Source organism: Pholcus phalangioides, unplaced genomic scaffold (genome assembly GCF_987345545.1).
Source record: "Pholcus phalangioides strain wild (caught in Gottingen) unplaced genomic scaffold, Ppha-v1.0 ptg000013l_1, whole genome shotgun sequence".
Lineage (NCBI taxonomy): Eukaryota > Metazoa > Arthropoda > Arachnida > Araneae > Pholcidae > Pholcus > Pholcus phalangioides.
The window spans coordinates 26,562,580-26,584,727 of NW_028301606.1; the positions used below are offsets into that span (position 1 = coordinate 26,562,580).

At 36.1% G+C, this 22,148-nt stretch overlaps 1 protein-coding gene across 1 annotated transcript; it reads right to left on the reverse strand.

Annotated features, from left to right (window-relative positions):
* Positions 1 to 11: 11 nt before the first annotated feature.
* On the reverse strand, positions 12 to 21,651 carry LOC149078878 (DNA damage-regulated autophagy modulator protein 1-like). Its single transcript, XM_089241064.1, has 7 exons — positions 21,429 to 21,651; positions 10,658 to 10,818; positions 10,422 to 10,489; positions 8,201 to 8,379; positions 6,727 to 6,898; positions 5,073 to 5,161; positions 12 to 459 (listed from the first exon to the last, which is right to left on the reverse strand). The coding sequence occupies exons 2-7, from the start codon at positions 10,795 to 10,797 to the stop codon at positions 256 to 258; spliced, it is 852 nt and encodes a 283-aa protein (XP_089097190.1). The 5' UTR covers positions 10,798 to 10,818; positions 21,429 to 21,651; the 3' UTR covers positions 12 to 255.
* Between the last annotated feature and the right edge of the window lie 497 nt (positions 21,652 to 22,148).

A 22,148-nucleotide genomic window follows, 5' to 3' on the forward strand; every position in this document is an offset into this window, starting at 1 on the left:
CCACGAAAAAATAATCTATAATTATAATTTATTTGTTTCAATAACACTCATTTACATACGATTGGCATTTAGCAAGAAGCACGGCAACTTTTATTCTTCACCAATCTCATATACATTTATCTCTTTTTTTCTCCCGATGTTTTTCACAATTATTCTTCTTTTACAAATGCTGGATATGTTTACACAAGTTTGCGATTTTTTTTTACGTCTTTCTTCATCTTCGCACTTTATCTCTAAGATGTCAACTTATCTTTCTCACATCTTCGTTACGCCTTCACCAACTATTGCGCCAACAACAGCTGATTCGACGCTGTCCAGTTTGACCCGTTCCAGTTTCGGTCTTACGGTCAACGTCAGTTTCATGTCCTTCATGTCCTTGTAGAACGATGCTATGAACAGGAAAACTAGCAGGAAGAATCCCCATCCCGACAGCGAACTTATTATATAGTAGAAGCTGTACTGTTTTTTTGAAAGAAAAAACAAATAACCCATGTATAAAAGTTTGTATATAGATATATATCAGAACCATATAAGACAAGGTTCTTCATCGTTTCAGACATTGCGAGCTAAGTTAAAGCAATGGAGCCCACGGACCATCAAATCATACCGCGATATTCAGAATTATCACACAGTATCTAAAATCACAAGAACATTATGTAATGTGTGTACAACAACTACTACTTCTACTAAACCCTACATGCACGTCGTTCACATTACTCTGCGGAATTTCTAGCGAATTGGTACACGTGCGTGTACGTGTTGTGAACCTAACGTGAAGTTTGTTACTTTGAAACGCTTGTTATGTGTAGTGCTCTCTCTCTTTCTCTGTCATCAGCCATCAACTTTTTTTAAAACTATGAGTGAAGTACAATGATTGAGTATTTGTACCGTTGTGTATTATGAAATGTACAGGGTCACCTCAACGGATAGACGAACGGGAATCGAGTTAAATTTCAGAATAAATAAATAATTTGAGACATTTATTTATTCTGAAATTATATTTCGTCCATTAAATATGGATTTTAATTACTGAAGTGTTAATATTTTCTTACTGAATTATTTTTCTATTTTCTATTAATTACAGTATACATGAATACAAGAAAAAACAATTTGAACGCGATCTTCTCAGATTGCAGTTTTTGGCATCATTCGTATGAAAAATAGCTGCACTAAAAAATTCTGGAGGAATGCTCATTCGACGTGTGTTAGTAAAGTGTACTTGACCGATGAGAAGTAATTTTAAAAAAAAATTTGAATTTTCAGATTTTTAAATTTATGTTTTTTCAAACATTAAAATCTCATAAAACTAACGAATAGTTAGATATCCAAATTCTAGGTTCATTTTACTGAGACATGTCAAATAAACATTGCAAAATTTCGCAATTTTTGGTGCTGTAGTCTTTTTTTTTTAGTCTTACGGACGAGCTCAAAAAACTGCAAGTTGAGAAAATAGTGTTCAGTGTTTTTTCTTGTATTCATTTACACTATAGTTCATTACTATTAACACCGATTGACACGAAATTTTTTGCATTGAATACACACACGCACGCACGCACACACTCTTTATTGTGAATCCAGAAAAAATATTAATGCCTTTTTGGATGCCGATTTTTCCTTCCCAAAATACGTAGAATCAGTGTGCTTAAAAAGTGCCTAGGGCCTCTGAATTTGCTAAGAAATTATTAATTTACTTAATGCGCAGCGTTACTGGTGAATATACAAAGCATCTCACGCTTCTAAATACCACAGTAAGGGCTTTATAGGAATTTTTATTTTATTAAATTGTCTTTTAATGTGAAATAGCTATTTTTCTCTAAATCTTCATTGGGTCAGGGCAAAATCTCTATGACGAAGATCCCTGTTGCAGAATTTTGAGAATATGAAGATATTCACAAAAAGTGTTTATGCAATATTTAAATTGTGTAGCTCAGTATCGTTGCTCATTCACTTCACTGCCATAAGGATACAAATTTGACAATTCGGATTTTTCCCCCTATGGTTATACTCGCGTGATCAAAAAGCACTGATCAAGGTGAGAGAGATTATTAGCAAATTTTCAACTCAATTTCATGGATTCGCAGTGTTTCATCGCGATTTCCTCTCTTCTGTCTCTCCACGTTCCCTCACCAAAAATGATGGTCATTTACATCAGGAAATTTCTTCCAGTACAATAAATCAAGTCTATAGGAAAATTATGCGTCAAAAATGACTTAAATTTAGTCGAGGAAAAACTCGTGAATAACCCACATTGGTTCGATTCAAGGTGATAGAATCTCAATAAATAAATACAAAAACTTCCCTGTACATTAATTACATAATTCCAGGTTTTTTTTCCACTCTGTAGAACCTTCCTGATCATATAAGAGGACTTTGTGTAATGTTGAATATAGATTTTCCGCCTTTCCAATGCACATTTGCATGCAAAAAAAGGTTATATACACAATAAATACAAAATTATTGGGCACCCCTCAAGTTTCATTGAATCTTTCTGCGATTATTATACTTATGTGCGGTTGTGTTATTCTTCAAACTGGACATAAAATAAAGTTGGCCTATTTCAGAGTATTCTTCGGCTTCAAATAATTGCCGGATCGATACCATAACGATTCTGAATTAGAATAATTAATTGAAAATCGTCCGTTAAAGGACGCTTTTCAATTATAATTATTGAATCACAAATTCATCCTGAGAATTATAAATTATGGCTGATTAGGATGACCATTTTAATTTATCAACAAGAAAAATATGGGGCATCCACAAGCAAATTTTCAAAAAGGGAAATAATAGCAACCTAAAATTGCTAAAGAATTGCCAATGGGCGAGAAATACAGGGTTACTGCAAAAATTATATCGTAACATAATTTAAAAGCTATGTAAATAGTCTTCATCCTTGATTTCAATAAAGAATAAAAATTGAAGTAAGCATCGTAGGAAAAAGGGGGGAAAAAAGCACATTTTTCTATAAAAGACGTCGCCTAAAGGAAGTCAAAACACCGGAATACCCATTATATGATCACATATCTTATGAGTGATCGTACTGACATAACTGAATACACATTAACTAAATTTTTTAGATATATTCTGTGACTTCATTCTGTGTATTCATATTCAAATATATATGTGTATGCATTTATCTATATATGTATCATATCATATCATATCATATCATATCATATCATATCATATCATATCATATCATATCATATCATATCATATCATATCATATCATATCATATCATATCATATCATATCATATCATATCATATCATATCATATCATATCATATCATATCATATCATATCATATTCGGCCAGATAATTTGACATACTCCTACTACTGCTCAACTGCACTTGCACATCGGTGAATATTCCTCTGGAAAATTTCTAACGAATTGGTACATGCGGCAACGTGTTGTGTGTTCAGATAATTCATATGTATTTCTATGCACGGCCTTAACGTATTTATGTTGTCAGAGTTGTGCTTCTTTCGTGTTATACTGGTGGTGCTTTCTTTTATATTTTGAAATGAAAACGTCAAATATCTGAATTTTTTATCTTATGTAAGTATCGTCTTGAAGGTCTGCCTGCTCTCTCTCTGCGGAAAGACTAGGACTAATTTGACATGCTGCAGAACTAGCTTGTACCCCAACTGCTACAAAGACTCCCTTCACTTCTTATGTGCTAAATGGGGTGCTCTCTCTCTCTCTCTCTCTCATTCATCCCTTGTTGAAAAACTTCTTGTGCCAACGCCAGAACAACACAAAAGATGCACATCTCTGATAACAAGAATATGTTAAGAATATGCATACACGCGCACATAACACGTTACCGCATGTACGAATTCGTTAGAAATTCCCCAGAGGAATATGTATGAGGTGCCTGTGAGGTCAAGTAGTAGTAGTTGTGGAGATATCTCAAGGATGTAGTGCATCGTGAAATAATTTCACTACAGTGTTATCAACACTAAAGGAGAGTATCACAGTGCATGTGCGAAACTCACAACATAATGAGTGCTCATCTATAAGCAGTGTTTCAGCATAAAGTTCATCGCCATCAAGTGATAAAAATTAATATTTCAGAACTTATTAGAAAATATTACGTGACCCTAAAACACACGGTAAGGCGTGTAGCTGTAGAAAAGCGTCCTCTATAATTTTTCTTTTCAAACTACAGCGCGTGCATAGTTAATGTTCACCTGTTCTAAGCCGCCTATAGTCGTAACTATTCGTCAGAACACTATGGAAACTTTGAGAATATCTTAATGAAAGGATAGGAAAGGCATTGAAAGCGGAAGCAAAAAGGTTTCAACATCCACCAGGGAGGACTTTTCTACGTAAATCGCAGTTTAAGTGCTAATTTTTGGCAAAAAATGTGATGTGATGTGATGATCAAAACTATTCAAGCTTCGTGACAGGATGTCCAAACATCTTCAGCAGAATTATTTCCATTCTTCTACTAAAGAGTATGACGTTTAATTTACAAGAACGTGTTTTGCTGGGCTGAAACTATTTTCGTAACTAGGATTTAACTAGGGCCGTAACTAGAATTTTTGCCGCCGCCCCGAACTTTAAAATTTCGGTAATTTTATAAAGGTATTCGTTGTTCCCATCTAAAACTGCCACCCCCTAAATTTTGTCTCCAGGGGCAATTGCCCCGTCCCCTCTAGTTCCGGCCCTGCTTTTTACAATGAATGACCTAAATTGTGACCTGATTTTTATAGTAATTACTATGGATTAAGGTGATTACTAGCAAACAAACAAATCATTTCATGCTTGTTAATGGTTTACGAAACTTTGAATGTAGAAAATCCAATCCTGACAATACTCATTATATGACATTCGTGTTGAATACGAAGGATTACAAATGATAATGAAAGTGTTTATGTGCTGGTTTAATCTACGATTATGATATCAAACACAATGAAATAAATATTAAGTCTGCTCTGAATACTTGATGAGTCATTTATACGCAGTCAGGAAAAAAACCCCCACATTCACGGGTTGTGGGTGTGCTTTGTTTGACTATTTTACAGAAAATTAGTTTCCTGGCAAAATTTAGAACAAAGATAATCACCTCCTGCGTTTCCAGGTTGATTTCTCCCGTTTCTTCATCAATCGTTTGTGGCAAAAGCTCTCTCATCGCTGAATAGAAAGGTAAACATGCTGAGAAAACAACGTTAAAGAAAATTTCTAAGTTTACTAAATGTTTGCAACAAAACTCGGAAATTTTACACATTAGTCAATATCTTTCTTTATATATACAGGGTGGTAAGGAAAGTCTCTAGAAAACATTTTACTACAATTCAAACCGTTGATCCAAGAGGCGTACTTCTAATTAGAAAAAAATATGCAAATAACGTCTACACTATAAATATATCATCCATATTAAAATACAAAAATTTTCTTTTCGCACGGATACCCTGTGGTCAAAAAGCTAATGAGAAAGTTGTTTTACTGTGTCTTCTGAGGACAAAAATAAATAAAAATAAGTATCCACATTTTTAAGGTATCCGGCTACCTTTCTTGTCACTTTTCTTTAAAATGGTTCTGGAGTGAACTTTAAATACATTTTTTGATAGAAAGTGTCTCGAAATGGTGAAAACAGTGACAAATTTAAGTCTATCTATTATATTTTCTATGAAAAAGTCGTTTTTATGTCAAATTTTAGGCAAAATTCATGTGATATTCGAAACACGATTGCAAAAAAATTTATTAATGAAATGCTTTGTGATTTTCACAGTGCATTTAGCTAGTAATGTTGCAGGTTATGAACCAAAATTTAAAGGATTGCATGATATGTTCATAAGTTACATCAAAACATGTTTAAGTACGTGTGAATTTTTTGAAATTTCATCCTACATTTTGTCTATAAAACACTGTAATTCAAAAAAAATATGTGATAGACCTTAGATTTTGGTTCATAACCTCAACAATTTGTAGCAAAATATCACATTAAAATTTCGTAAGGATGCAATGCACCAATTTTTACAAATCATATCACAACGTCAAGTAAAATGTCAAAAATGGCATTCTTCGCAAAACACGTTTAAAGTCTTTATTCGCGTATTACTTGTATGTTAAAACGCAACACTAAAGTGAACGTAACTTTGATTCTAAGCATCATACAAACAAAACAAGACCCGTTTTGGAATCACAACAAATAGGGCTTTTATAAAAAAAAAAAAAAAAAAAAATGGAAATCCATATTTTCTTCCAAAATGACGTTTTCAACGTAGTCGGATACCTTAAATGGAATATTCTTCACTGAGATATTTGAATAAAAACATTGGAGATAATTAAGAAAGAACAGCATAAATAAGGGACAGAAGCGTTGTCCGTTAGTTTTTTTTTTTTGTTGGTCTTTCCCAATTTTTGAATTAAAATTTCTCTGTGGATATTGCACTTATAAACATGGAATTTTTTTTGTTGGCCTCAGAAGAGACAGGGGAACAATTTTATCTTCTGGCTTTTGAGTACAGGGTGTCCATATAAAAAAAGTTAATTTTTGCATTTAGTATGTAAAATTAGTATTAAAATACAGACACTAACATTGGAATAATTTTAATTGAAATTAAAATTATATTCCAAATTACACGTTATTTGGATATTTTTTCCTAATTGGAAGTATGCCTCTAGAATCAACGGTTCACTAGTAAAATATCGCCTAGGGACTTTCCTTACCACCCTTTATATATAAAACAAATAATTTTTAACGCATCAAAGGATACTTGTCCATATTAGCACAGAGATGCCCAGGGCTAGAGACGCATGCGCAGAAACATTAATGGACGATTTTCTCCTCTGCGTGTACGTTAGGAACGACTGAATTAGAATGTATACCGAGAATCCTATGACTAATGCTGCGGATCCGAGGAAATGAGGCACGACAACAAATACGATCTGAAAGTGGAAATTTATGTACAAACATTCGTATAAAGATAAAAGACAGAAAATATATAGTAAAACCTCTCTAATGCGTACACCGGTGGGATAAAAATACTCGTCCGTAAAAAAGGGGGTGACCGTTAATCATGTGGGGTTTGAAATGAATACTTTTATTACACAAGGGAAAATTATTAGTTGGTCGTAAAAAAGGGGTGACCGCATCTGAGGGGGTGGCCGTTAAGAGAGGTTTTAGTTTATATATATTGTGAATTAGAATTAATTCATTTCTGATTTGTATGAACGCAATGGCAGAAGAAACTTGATTAACGGAGAGAAATAGGTCTGAAATCACCAGAAGCTCAGTTAATTGAGATGATTCCTCAAAATGCAAAACAATTACAACCTGCTGAACATACATAAATTTATTTTGTCTGATGGAAGCATTAAAGTAGATTTCCAGCTCCCTAATTGTGCGCACTTACTTCTGGAATTTTTCGATCCAATCTTCACTAGCCGTGAACGACTCGTCATTACCCAGCTTTTATTGAAAAGAAGCTGTTACCAGTGGTTTGGTAATCTGAAAATTTCTCGGCGATGATTTCTCCATGTAATATTTGAACCCTCTACGACCGATGGTTGATGAGATAAAGGCCGTGCTATCACTTACAGGACACCCTGTATACAGGACACTCACCGCGTTGTAATGTGAAACAGAGCCGCCCTCAAGGGTATGTGACAGATACGGTCGCACCGGGCCATACTCTTTGTGGGACTCGCACCCACTGTAAATTATTGGAGGCTTTCACCAAGTTTTTAATTATTTTTTGCATCTCTGAAGTTATTTCTTTCATTAATTTTGAATTTTCATCACTTCTGGAACTATTTCTTTCAATTATTTTAGTTCATCAAGTCTAAAATTTTCATTAATAAATTTATGGTATCATTTCTCTCATTAGTTTAAAATTACCTTCAGTGCTGAATTTTCCGTTTTAACATTTTCACGTTAATTTACATTTAATAGTGTCTTCAAAATTTTTAGCATGAATATTTCTCAATATTCCTGTATATTCTGAAAAAATAGATACCGACCCCCCCCCCCCAAATATATAAAATCGGGGCAAAGGTGGTCCTGAACATTTTTGGTGCGCCGAAATCGTTGAGATCCACTTGGTCCCACTATTACTTTATCACCGGGCCTCGTGTCAGATAAGGGAGGCTCTGGTCATGCGCCACAGTTAATAGAGGCTTGGTTAATCGAAGTGCTACTTTACTGTAATCTTTTACCCCGTTTAATTTAAAACAACAACAACAACTTACCCAGTCGTACTTTTCATGGGTGACGAAAGCGAGAGGAAAATGACTAGCAAACACTAAACTGATAGCAGCTACCAAACCGACACAAAATGCGATCCTGTTACTGAGTTTGATTTTCTGAGGATCGAGATCGTGTCTCCTGTGCTCCACGGCAACGTACCGCAACAAAAACGTGACCACACCTGCAATTAAAACAGAGAAAACTATATACGTGAATACAAAATAGGCATAAAAAACTCATTTCAACATTGATAAAGAACAATCTAATAAGGCCATTCTACTAACACCATCTACAGCAGAAGACTTCCGCGCGAAACTCGTGACGTCACTGAAGTTGTTTCACAAGTAGAAATTAGATATATAGCAGGTCGATGCATGGGATATCTTTACCTTTTTATTGCAGAATAGCAGCCCATGACTATAGGTGAAATTCAGGCACCTTGATAAGGCCCCTATTCAGGAGGCTATAGTGGAAATAACTTCTTCAGTGACGTCACGAGCTTCGTGCGGAGCCCTTCTGCTATGGATCGTGTTGACTGTACACGAATGATGGTATATCATGAGGATCTAACATTCATACATTTTTAGTAGAGCATCAGAACTACTACTGTAAGGATGTGAACATAGTGTACGCTGGTTTCAGATTCTGCAGATCCGTGCCGTTACGGATTGGTTGAAAACTTTAATTTCCGGTTTTTTAACCAATCCGTAATGACGCGGACGTGCAGAATCGGAAACCACCGTGCACTATGTTCGCACCCTAAAATGGAAACGTGCGGGTGGCGTTGCGTGCGAATTTTGACAATTCTTTATATACAATCGACGCCGCTTATTAGTCTCGGATAATGATGTGTATTGTTATCACTTTTGCAAAGAAAGGAACTGACCAATATCATAACAAGGGGGAAAATTCGTTCACCGTTATCAGGAATTCAGATAATGCTATAAATTTTTTTCCATTGAAAGTTTTTTTTAAGCATTCTGAAGCTAAGGTTTAGAAAAACTTATTTCCCCTGTAAGTTATCGTTATCAGGCTGCCAGACTATGTAAGAGGCAACAAAGTGTTGCCTCCTCCTTCCCTTGTTGACAATGTCGTAATCCAGTGGTGCGCAAACTTTTCAGTCCGAGGGCCAGATATGCGGTATTTCTGTTGATCGTGGGCCAGAAATTTAGACCAGATACTTCTCGCGGGCCAAAAATGCCGCATTTTCTTATGAAGTTTATATCGTCAGCCTAAATATTTATTGTGTTGTGGGTATATTGATACTTTTCTACCGGAACACGTTTGGCTGGCCGGATGGAACTCCTTGGCGAGCAGTAGTTTTCCCATCACTGTCGTAATCAGTCCGTAGTATTCGCTGAGATCTATGTGCGCGTGTGGAGCTTCTTTTGTTATGGTTTTTCTATAGTGAACGAAAAAACCCCTTTAGAGTTCTTCGAATTTTTTTTCCCGAGAGACTTTCTCAAGGGATCTATTAAACGTGTATTGTAAAAAAAAATCTAATTCGTGATATACATCAGAAGTTTCATTCTAGCGCTTCACAATTCCTGATTAACAAAAATGCAGGATTTTTGGTCAAGTGAAAAAAGTCCCGTTTTATAATAGGATAAAAAAAAAATGAAACGATTGAAAATGTTTTGAAACCAATTATGTGAGAGAGAAAAACAAAGACGTGTGTCCCGTTTTACCAATACTCGTTTACCATATGTCCCATTCGAACAAATGGGGATGTATGGCCAAACGGGACTCTTTCCGCATATAATTATCATTCGGTTATTGTTGTCAGAAATTTGTGTCCGATGTGATTACATAAAGCGGCGTGGACTGTAGATATTTTTACGATAAGAAAATTCAGGAATAATAAGTTATTCATCAGGAAGCTCGCATATGAAGAGAATCTGAGTCATTGAAATTTTTGCATAAAAAATATCTTTCTATAAAGTCGATAAAAGAATGTGAGAGTCATAATGGACAGGGAAGCAACTAGTTGCTTGGTCAGCCGGGGCTGGAACATATTTTGGCGCCCCCTGTAATGCTGAAGGAGGGGTTAATGGGTGATATTTGCACCCCCTCTGGTTCAGCGCCTGGGACACCAGATCCGCCTGCACCTCCCCTAGTTGCGGCCCTAATAAGAAAAGCAATAAATAAGCCTTGATGATGCTTTCGTTTATTATGTACATAGGTTTTGGTCATTTCAATACCAAAATATTCCAATTTACTTACTAAAAAATGCTCCCAGAGACATGAATATACTGAAAATAGCTGCCTGAGGAGGAAAAGCCGCCGCATGACTGAAAAAAAAAAGTTCGTAAAAATTAAAATAATTCTCGAAAAATATGTTAAAATTTGGAATTTTTTCCGAATATTCTTTGCGCATGGCACTCTATGAGTTTCGGTAAATTCCCAGTTAGGAAATAGTTTGTTTTTCCGCTCTTGACGATCCGAAAATTACAACGTACCTAACATAAGGAAGGAAGCTACGGACTCTCTGGTTGACGATGGACATGACATAAGGTACCGTGATGGACACTAGTAAGGCCATAGCCGCTGTCAATGGTAGAAACCTGGCTTTATTGGTACAGAAAAGCGCTTGAACCATTTTGACTGTCGGTTGTCTCACCTGAAATTAATAAATGAGTTATACAGGCTGTCTCGAAATGTCTGTACAGCAGATATCTTTACAATCGTTGACTTCAGAGAAACATAATTTTAATTGCACAAATAGTTTTCAAATGACCTGCAGTTACTTAAAATTTCAAAATTTGTTTAAGGGGTAATTTACACGTAAAAAAAAATTAAGAAAGTAATTTTCTATATCAGTCCTCATCAGTCCCCGTGTGCTGAAACTACCAATTATTTAAACGTATGTCTCGCTCTGCAAAGTCATTCTCAAAAAATTAGTGTAAAATGCGTTGTTTATCGCGCGCGATATATTAAATACACAAAATCATTGTTTTCGGAACTTATCACTGTGTAAGAAACTTTTCATTGGCTTAAAAGTTTCCATTTTCAGGATCTGTACGCAGATAGAATGAGCTTTTATTTCTTTTGTTCGCAATAAATAGAAATTACATTTTTCGACGATTATTTTAACAATTAATAATTCTTTGAGCATTCCTGAGAGCACAAGGGCGTAGCGGAGGGAGGGAGGGGGGGGGGGACTTGGGGGGGGGGGTCTGGTCCTCCCGAAATGTGAGAAAATGACCGACAAAAGGGGAAAAATGGCCAAATCTACCGTTCTATCACTTTGGTTCTTCCCCCCCCCCCCCCGAACGAAATTTCTTTCTACGCCCCTGTGAGACCAGTATTTACATTTTAATAATTGGAAGTTTTGGCACACAACTGCATGAAAAGTTTATTTTTTTATGCATATGACCTCTCGGAAAATTTAACCCTTTAATTGGCAAATTTAGGGGTGAATTTAATTAAGGCAAATTAAGGTGCTCTAGATATTTACATTGGAATATCCACGATAGAAACATTTTGAGGAGTTATATCAAGCAAACGAGGCACCCTGCATCCTATTACATGACAAGAGATTATTGTCAATATTTAAAAAAATATGGGATGTTATACTTCAAGGAACACGCTGTATTTATAGAATTTACATAGATGTGAATGGTATAAAAGTGCAACGTTTGTTAACTTATTTTTCTATCATTGTTTAAGAATGCACAGCAATAGGTCTCCCCCCACACACTGGAGGGGTACCCCACTTTCGGAGGGGTATTTCCCTCCAAAATTCAAGAGTCAAAATTCATTCTTGCTTGGTTTGTCAAGAAATAGAAAGACGTGTACCTTGTGGAGTCATTATGCTGTGATTGTGGAAATTTCATGAGTAGCTCACAAGTAAAAATCGAATGATTGGGGAGTTGCTTAGAAGAATCAATGCCGAAACGAGCTCAAAATATAAAATACCTTTATTTGAAAAAAATATAAGAAACTCATGTTGCTTAAGAGCAACATTGCCAAATAAAGGGTTAAAGCCATTTTGAGTAACCGCACGTCATTTGAGAACATTATAATTGAAAGTATGTCTCTAAAGTCAACGGTTGCAGAGATATCTCCGCTATGCAAATAATGTCGGATAGCGTTTATTAGCTTAGATCGGCGTTTCTCAACCTTTCTGGACCCAAGGACCACAATTCGACGGACCACTTGGGTCCCGTATTACGGGACTCCCCTTATTTGTAGTTTTGAACTTTTTTTGTATATTTGCCCCGTTTTTTTATCTATGCTTATTGATGCTTTAAATTTGTGATGTTTACTAAAATTGTAAATGAATATTATTTTCATAATTACTCATTATGGATATAATTATGGCTATATATAATATGGCTACATTTATCTCATATTTGTCAGGTTCAACGTTTTTCCTCAATTTCTCAGCGACTTTAACAACAATTGAGGATTTTGCTGACATGTTACAATACTCAGTTTTTTTATGACAATTTTTTGACGTCCCGTATTTTGCCGTATTTAAAAGATTCCAGTACTCCATTTTTCTCAATGAAATATGGTCATCCTGTCATTTGAATGTCTTTTTTTTTTTTTTTCTCGAATATATTTGTGTTTACTGGGATTTGTATCAGCCATTTATCCCCCCTCCCCTATTTTAGCCGTAATTATCAAATTCATCATAAATACATTTTTTGGCTACAATTAGTGATATCACGTATTTAGGAACACTGTTTCCTGTATTTTCTTTGATGAGGTATGATGAATCCAAGTATGAATCCAGAATTTTTATTTGAGCCCATATGGATATTATTAATGTCAATTACAACAGCTGAATAATGTTTTATTCAGTTAGAATTGAATTATGAAGTCTGCCTGCGGATCAGAAGTTGAGAAACACTGGGTTAGATGAAATAAATGTCTGACTATAACAGTTCCAGCATCAATTAACACTACTTATAATTTATATAATTTATGGCCCACAGCAACAAAATATTTGCGAAGAATTGAATTTTCACATGAAACGACAATCATACGATACATCACGTGAACGAACTTAATATTTATCTTAAGGCAAATTTCCTCTCCCTTTCTTTTTTCGAATTTGAGGTCAGACGTAGGGAGTTTAATAACTTTTTGCTCCTCAGACTCAACATAATGAAGAATTGTGTTTTGCCCACTTGACCTTCACCGAGTCACCGATGTCTACAAAGACTTGCAACAACCTTGGAGCTGTTCATTGCGAGCAATGCTCTTTATCCATCAAAGGGAGGAAAAAATAAATAAAAATGATAATAATATAAGAAAAAAGAAGGGTTGATAAACAACTTAATGTATAAAGATAAGCGAAATTCAACACACACACAAACAATCGCTATGTACCCATCTAACCACCTTGAATAGATTCTAATAGGGGGAAAAAAAGAGCTGAAATATCTCATAAATAACTAATTAAAGTCTCGTGGGTATTAATGTAAAAACAACTAATAGGAAAGTTAAAATTACTTTTGACTGTTTAATTAACTCATAAATCTTATCTGGGTAATTAATGTTTCATTATATTCCAAAAGAAGGGAAAAAACCCTTCATCATCGATTGAAAGTGTTTTTCATGAATTTTTCATCATTTTAAGTTTTCTTATAGTTTCAAAAAAAAAACCCTTTCATATTCTATTTCTATGCCTGTGACCAAAATGTCTTCATGGCTGGTTGGGATTTGAACTTGGGCCTGTCGATTAGTGTGTTTAAAATAAAGGGTGCCCCCCGTGAATTTGTAAATAGATTCATAAAAATTGAAAAGGAATTGGTAAATTTGATGTGGGTTGTGAAAAAGTTATTTTCACGGAGGATTTATTTTGGAACAGGAAAAAAAAAACTACAATTCGTTCGAAATTTTGTCGGTAGAGGGCGCTCGTGAAAGAAAACCACCTCACACAAATACAACGCTACAACAGGCAAATTGCCCAAGGAGGTGGCTGACTTAAGAACATCATGGATCCCCGAGCCATTTTTTGGAGGCCCTACCTACTACTGCTACACCACACATGCACCCCGCCCGCGGAACCCCCAACGAATCGGTACACGCGGGAATGTGCGTGTACGTGTAGTAAAACCTGACGTGAAGTTTTTTTTGTTCCTTTGTAATGCTTGTTATGTGTAGTGCTGCCATCTGCCACCAGTTTTTCTAACTATGAGTGAAGTGTTATGATTGAATGATTTATCGTTGTAGGACTGTTGCTCTCTGTGGCCAGACTTTTTAACGGGGGAGATCGGCTCGCATTTGCGCCTTGAAGTTGGGAACCACAGAAAACCAACTTCAGCCGACCACCACTGTGGGGTTCGAACCCCGATCCTCGCATCGCGAGTCCGTCACTATAACCACTCGACCACCACAGCGGCACACACATTCCGTTTAAAACTCTCTTCAATGTCCGAAACGCAAAGCTTTACTCGGCGATAATTCCTTCAATTTTTATGATTTTCCAGGTGTATTTCTCTCCCCCACATCCTTAAATGGGACATCGATTATTGTCAAGATTCCAGGCGAAGATTTTTAGCTGGCTTCTTACATATTTATTTTCAAGAACATTTATAATTTAAAAAAGAGCTGAGATCTCTCGGGTAAAAGAGTCACTTGTCAGCTTCTCTCATGTACGGGCCATGGTCTTCAGAGCTCTGGGAAACAGTAGGATCGTGAAAAAAAAATTCTCTCCGCATCCCTTCCCAAATAAGCTTGAAATTTGAACCACGCACAATGGTGGTCGAAAATTTGTTTTCTGCGATTTTCCAATTTCATGGCGCAAATGAGAGCCGATCTCTCATTCGAAAATGTCTATCCGCAGAGAGCAGACATTCAACACGATACTCACATAACACGAAAATTCTGGCATTTTCACTTCAAAATATGGGAGACCGATTACAACGCCAGTATAAAGAAGCATTCGCCAGAGCGGCGTGGTGGTAAAATGCTCGTCTAACAGCGTGAAGGTTACTGTCACGGTCCCAGGTTCGAACCCGAGGGAAGTTATGAATAAGATATTTTCCCTAACGAGCTTGAGGCGACCACCCGCAGGCAGTGCCTTCATTTCCTACCCTTCTCATTAATAGCAGTAAAGTGCAATATAGCGATATGGCCCGAGTTGGTATTTGGTGAAGTAGTAGTATAAAAGAACGAAGTAACGAAAAAGCGTAATTCTGACAACATAAATGTGTTAGATGCCAAGCATATATTCACACACAAAACATGTTCCTCTATGTAACGCTGTGGTGGTCGAGTGGTTATAGTGCCGGACTCGTGATGCGAGGATCCGGGTTCGAACCCCACAGTGGTGGTCGGCTGAAGTTGGTTTTCTGTGGTTCCCAACTTCAAGGCGCAAATGCGAGCCGATCTCCCCGTTAAAAAGTCTCGCCACCGAGAGCAACTGTCCTGCAACGATAAATCATTCAATCATAACACTTCACTCATAGTTAGAAAAACTGGTGGCAGATGGCAGCACTACACATAACAAGCATTACAGAGGAACAAAAAAAACTTCACGTCAGGTTTTACTACACGTACACGCACATTCCCGCGTGTACCGATTCGTTGGGGGTTCCGCGGGCGGGGTGCATGTGTGGTGTAGCAGTAGTAGGTAGGGCCTCCAAAAAATGGCTCGGGGATCCATGATGTTCTTAAGTCAGCCACCTCCTTGGGCAATTTGCCTGTTGTAGCGTTGTATTTGTGTGAGGTGGTTTTCTTTCACGAGCGCCCTCTACCGACAAAATTTCGAACGAATTGTAGTTTTTTTTTTCCTGTTCCAAAATAAATCCTCCGTGAAAATAACTTTTTCACAACCCACATCAAATTTACCAATTCCTTTTCAATTTTTATGAATCTATTTACAAATTCACGGGGGGCACCCTTTATTTTAAACACACTAATCGACAGGCCCAAGTTCAAATCCCAACCAGCCATGAAGACATTTTGGTCACAGGCATAGAAATAGAATATGAAAGGGTTTTTTTTTTGAAACTATAAGAAAACTTAAAATGATGAAAAATTCATGAAAAACACTTTCAATCGATGATGAAGGGTTTTCTCCCTGCTTTTGGAATATAATGAAACATTAATTACCCAGATAAGATTTATGAGTTAATTAACCAGTCAAAAGTAATTTTCACTTTCCTATTAGTTGTTTTTACATTAATACCCACGAGACTAATTAGTTATTTATGAGATATTTCAGCTCTTTTTTTCCCCCTATTAGAATCTATTCAAGGTGGTTAGATGGGTACATAGCGATTGTTTGTGTGTGTGTTGAATTTCGCTTATCTTTATACATTAAGTTGTTTATCAACAATTCTTTTTTTTTGGTTATAGTGACGGACTCGCGATGCGAGGATCCGGGTTCGAACCCCACAGTGGTGGTCGGCTGAAGTTGGTTTTCTGTGGTTCCCAACTTCAAGGCGCAAATGCGAACCGATCTCCCCGTTAAAAAGTCTCGCCACAGAGAGCAACAGTCCTACAACGGTAAATCATTCAATCATAACACTTCACTCATAGTTAGTAAAACTGGGGGCAGATGACAGCACTACACATAACAAGCATTACACAGAAACAAGCTTTACATCAGGTTGCACTACACGTACACGCACATTCCCGCATGTACCGATTCGTTGGGGGGGGGGGGGGTTGCATGTGTGGTGTAGCAGTAGTAGGTAGGGACTCGGGGATCCATGATGTTCTTGGGTCAGCCACCTCGTTGGGCAATTTGCCTGTTGTGGCGTTGTATTTGTAACCAATTTGTTAGGAATCCTGCAGAGAAATTTGTACGGTTAAGTAGCTAAAAGCTTTATAGTAAAGTTAATTCAAAACACGAATAAGTTAATCCCAGATCCTCTTCAGGCTAGAATCCGGTCGCATCGGGGATAATGATAAAGGTGTACGTACGACTAACAGCTCATAAGTGAAGTTTATGATCACTATTAGAGTGAAGTTGTTTTACTTCAGCTACGAATCACCGGCGAAGCTTTACAAGCATAACACACAGAAGAGATTGAAGAAAGAGTTTTCCACGGAGTTCAGTGATTTACTTTCCCCCTGCAGCGTCTTCTATCGATAAAAATTTTAACAAATTTTTTTTTCTTTACAAGACAATCGAGAGGCCGAAGTTCAAATCCCGACCAGCCATGTAAACATTTCGTAAGCCATGTAAGACAATTTAAAAAGATGATGAAAAATTCATGAAAGAAACTTTGAATTGATGATGTGGGTGGGGTCTTTTTGGATATAATGGAACATTTATTATCCGGGTAAAATTTCTGAGTTAATTAACCAGTCAATAATTATCATTGATACTGGTCAATTAACCAGTACCGAATCTTAGTTCATTCGTTACCGAAATCTTAAATTTGAAGATTAAGAACGAGTGATCGCGTGTGCGAGCGTGCTTGCGTAATTCAGACTATTAATTTCATCATTCCTGAGTGAAAAGCATTACCAAAAAATACAAGCACCCAATAGGCTACTCGATAACAAATCATCAACATTGAATGTTTCCTTTTACCGAAAGGCATGTAAATTTATTATCCATTTGATATATCTATTGATGTAATTCTAATAGAATATCCCCAACATGTTTTTTCCTTGTGTTGTGCTATGACGTTATACGCATTTTGAATAATGATTTCTGGCGGTTCTTGACGCGATAAGAATTGTATTTAAAGGAAAGTAATGAGCAATCAATTGAATACATTAACTCTTTTCCTCACTGATTTTTGAAGGATGCTATGAATTAAGCAATCAATAGAGGAGACAGTTATACAGGGTGATTCAAAAAAGATGGGGGAAAAACTTTAAGACGTGATAGTGCACACCAATACAAACAATTGTCATCAAAGAATGCATGGTCTAACATGAAATGCAAACGCTTTATCGCGTTTCGAAACGACCGCTCCGCACGACCGACGTTAAAACAGCATTCCTATTGAAATTTATCGGAAGAAAAAGAACACCATGCATGCAAATGTAAACTGGGGAAGAAGAAGAAACAGTATGCAAATCTGCGTCACAGTGAATAAAACTCACGGACGCCATCTCGTACGTTACGACTGTTAGAACGGTTGTACGCTGGAATAACTTCACGGAGAATTCAACAGGAATGCCGTTTTAACGTTTGCGGAGCGGCCGTTTCGAAACGCGCTAGCGCGTTTACATTTCATGTGAGACCATGCATTCTCTGATGGCAATTGTTCATATTGGTGTGCACTATCACCCTCTTAAAGTGTTCCCATCTTTTCTGAATCACATGCATAGCTCTTATGCCATTCACGACGACAAAAAGTTTACTAATTTTGATCTAAAAACTGGTACTAATTTAAAAATAAATACTGGAAATAAATGAAATTACAACAAAATCTAATGCAAAAAAAAATTGTGTAAAATTTAAAAATTGGAAGAAAAATTAAAAAATAATGAGATACTGAGATATACGGGAGAGAGTGAGTTGTATTGGAACTTTATCGGAATGAAAATTTTAAATTAGGTTGGAATATTTATTTTTTTCAAATTAAGAAACAATTAGTCAATAAAGGGATCCATAAATAAGAAATAAGAACCCAGAAATACGCAAATACGTAACCCTGTTGATGTAGCATGGAGGAAAAAGGCATTTAGAACTATAAAATGATATTTATTATTTATCAGTAATTTTTAATGATTTGAAAATCATTATAGGAAATATTTTATTCAATACCATTTTAACGAAACACATCCACCCTAAACGATATTCACTGGTATTTGTGTCTTAATGGATGCGTCGACGGTACTCGGGCGAAGGGCCTTGAATCAAAACGGGCCCCAAACTCATAAAAAAATTTACATGATTTCTGTTTTTTTTTTTTTTTTTTTTTTGCAATGTGTGCTGTATTTCTCATTGTGGTGCACTGCATGTAATGGTGGATTGAGTATTGTGCTTTATTGCCGATGATGGTGCTTTGAGTATTGCGATACACCGATACATACATCGAGTATTATGATGTATTTATGATGGCAGTGCATTGCTTATCGAAATCAGAGTGGGAAACTGGCAATTGAATGACTATTTTGCACAGTGCCTGAGGAATATTTTGCTTTATAACTGAAGAAGATGTGACAAGTAGTTAGGTCCATTGGAGGAGTGGCGGGAAGGGGGAGTTGGATGCCGAAGGCGTCGAGGAGGCTTTGCCCCTCTAGTTGTGTGTAAAATGAAGGTGGTAGAAAAAAAATTAGATGAGCATGTTTTTCGTTATACTGAAGCTACAAGTGTACAACTAACATTACCAAAGGAAACAACAAAAAAAAAAACAAAAAAACGGACATTTCCACTGATGATCGAGCCTATAGCTCATGTTAAAATATATATATATATATATATATAACGAACACGATTTAAAAATTTCAAAGTGAGTCTTTTTTAGCAGGTTTGACAAAATTAACATTTTTACTAAAACGATGAAATAGCCAAATATTATTATGAAAATTAATTCTGTCCCTTAAAATGTGGGTCTTATGGTCACACTATGTGTGTAACACAAATATATATTTTCACAAACTTTTTATCTACTACAAGTTTCGACTCTTATTCTACAAAGTGAATGCGGACTTTTGCGACGCCTTGTATATTGAAAAATATTCAAAATTTGTTAAGGGTTCCGCGGAATAGACTCGTAATCATTAAGGGTTCCGTGAGAACTTTTACGTTGGGAAACCCTGCTCTAGAGCCAACGGTGCACCTGTAAAATGCGGCAAGGGAAACTGCCTTGTATATTACGCATGTAACGCTCACAAATTCAAGACATACCCATTATGCATATTCTATACATAAAGATGAATATCTCATTGAGATATTTGCCTTTTGTAAAATTTTTCATGATGTGAGAAGATTGACGGCATTCGGTAACATTAAAAAAAAGTACAAAAATTTTTGATCTTTAAAATATTTAGTTTTTTTTTCAAACATTTTTTTCCTCATAAGTTGGAGAGGAGCCCTTAAATTGAGACCCTGTTTGCAGATTTTCTTATGCAATTTATAAATCGAAAAATTTTCGAAAATCAGAATTTCACAGTTAAGAGAAATGCCTATAATTCATTGAAATGTAAGTATAGATAACAATTTATTGTGTATTCCCTCTCTCATTGAATATTAAATTTATATTATACTGTACTTGTAACAGCTGGTAATTATCGTTATCAGAATTAACCCCTCTCTCTCTGGTTCACCTACCATAAAAATGTATTGACATTTTTTTCACAAAAACGGATGTAAATAGTGCTGTTAGCATATTTCTAATTGAAAAAAAAAAAATCAACACAGGATTTAATTTAGAATGATTATCTAAAATGGTTAATTAAGGGTAAAATATGCAATTTGTCTCCCGAATTTAATGCTATCTATAAACAGATAAAATTTTGCTTAGCAAAGTTGAATAGTTTTCACCTCGACTCTCATTTCCCACGTTACATTTTCCTCAACTTGGAGTGATTTTATAGAATTTTATAAAATCACTCCACGTAATTGTAACGTTTTATAAAATCTCTGAACGCGTAAAATTCCAGCAGCTCTCAAAAAAAGTTTGGTACAATGGGATTTTTTTTGTTTATGTATTTGCCATATATATTCAAATATATACGGGACCATGCAGCAGTGGCTTCTCAAAGCATTCGTCGCGGCTCCAAGGAGCGTCACCAACCTTTGTTAGGGGCGTCGCGGTTAGCTGGAGATATTGAAGTAAGCCTATTTATGCTTTGAAGTAGATTCTTTATATGGGGGAAAATAGCTTCAAAACTATTCTGGGGAGCCGCAGAGATGAACCATGAATTGAACAAGGGAGCTACGGGTGACAAAACTTTGAGAACCACTGGTTATAGAGGGTTAAATGGATGATGAGCATTTCTTAGGCCGGTATTACACTATAAAAGTTTGATAAAATCCCTTTTATAAAACTCAAAAGATTCAACCAATAAAGCTCATAGGTTACATTCGAGCAAATGCAAGCGACAATCTTATTGGTTGAATTTTTCAAGTTTTATAAAAGAAAACTTTTATAGTGTAATACCGGCCTTACACAAATTTCTTCACGCATCCTAAGTTCTGTTAAATGAAATTTTCATTTTGAAAAAAAAATTGGATATACCTATGAATTATAAATTATGTAGACCTGGATCTACAAACATTTTTGGGGTTGAAACACTTTCTCTGGACCTTGACTTACGCATATAAAAGAGCGTCTATAAAAGAGAAATTTTTGAACTCACCCTTTAGTAAATATCAAATCGCCAGATTTATGAAAAATACCCGAAAAATTGAGAAAGAATCCGTTATAAGCTCCGAAAAGTCCTACATTTTGCTTTGTAAAGACAGAGTCGAAGTGAAGTTATACAATATACGTGTGCTTTCTCTCAGATAACATACACTCGGGGAAAAAAAATACGTATCCGTTTCGGTTAATTGTGCTCGACAAAAAACTTTCAAGAGGAATGGAGAACTTTTATTTTTATTTTTACGATATCGTTGTTCTTGTGAAGGTCAGAGATGACCAAAGACCGGTTCTAATCTAAAGGAAAAACCATAAAAACAAAATATTTTTATCTTTATAAAAAGTTCACAAGGTATCACTACCAACAACATTTTTAATCAAACAAAAAAGGGGGGAAACTTGAAAAAGTAACATTTAAAATGTCCACAAAAAAAGTACATAATGTAATATATTCATTATTGTTTAAAAGCTACGAAGTTGTCTGCCCCTTCCGGTTCTTTTTTCTCGTCTCGAGAGAGGTGTGTCAACGCTTCTCTGGCTTCATCAGAAGACCATGGAAAGTTTATGGCCTCGGGGCAGTGGAAAGGATAAATACCTTAGAAGAGGAGAAATAAAGAGAAATCTTTATTTCTCCTCGATGATAAATACCTAATACCAGGGGTGCCCGACCTTCGACACGCTGGCCAAATGCGGCCCGAGAGAGGTGTATCGGTTAAAA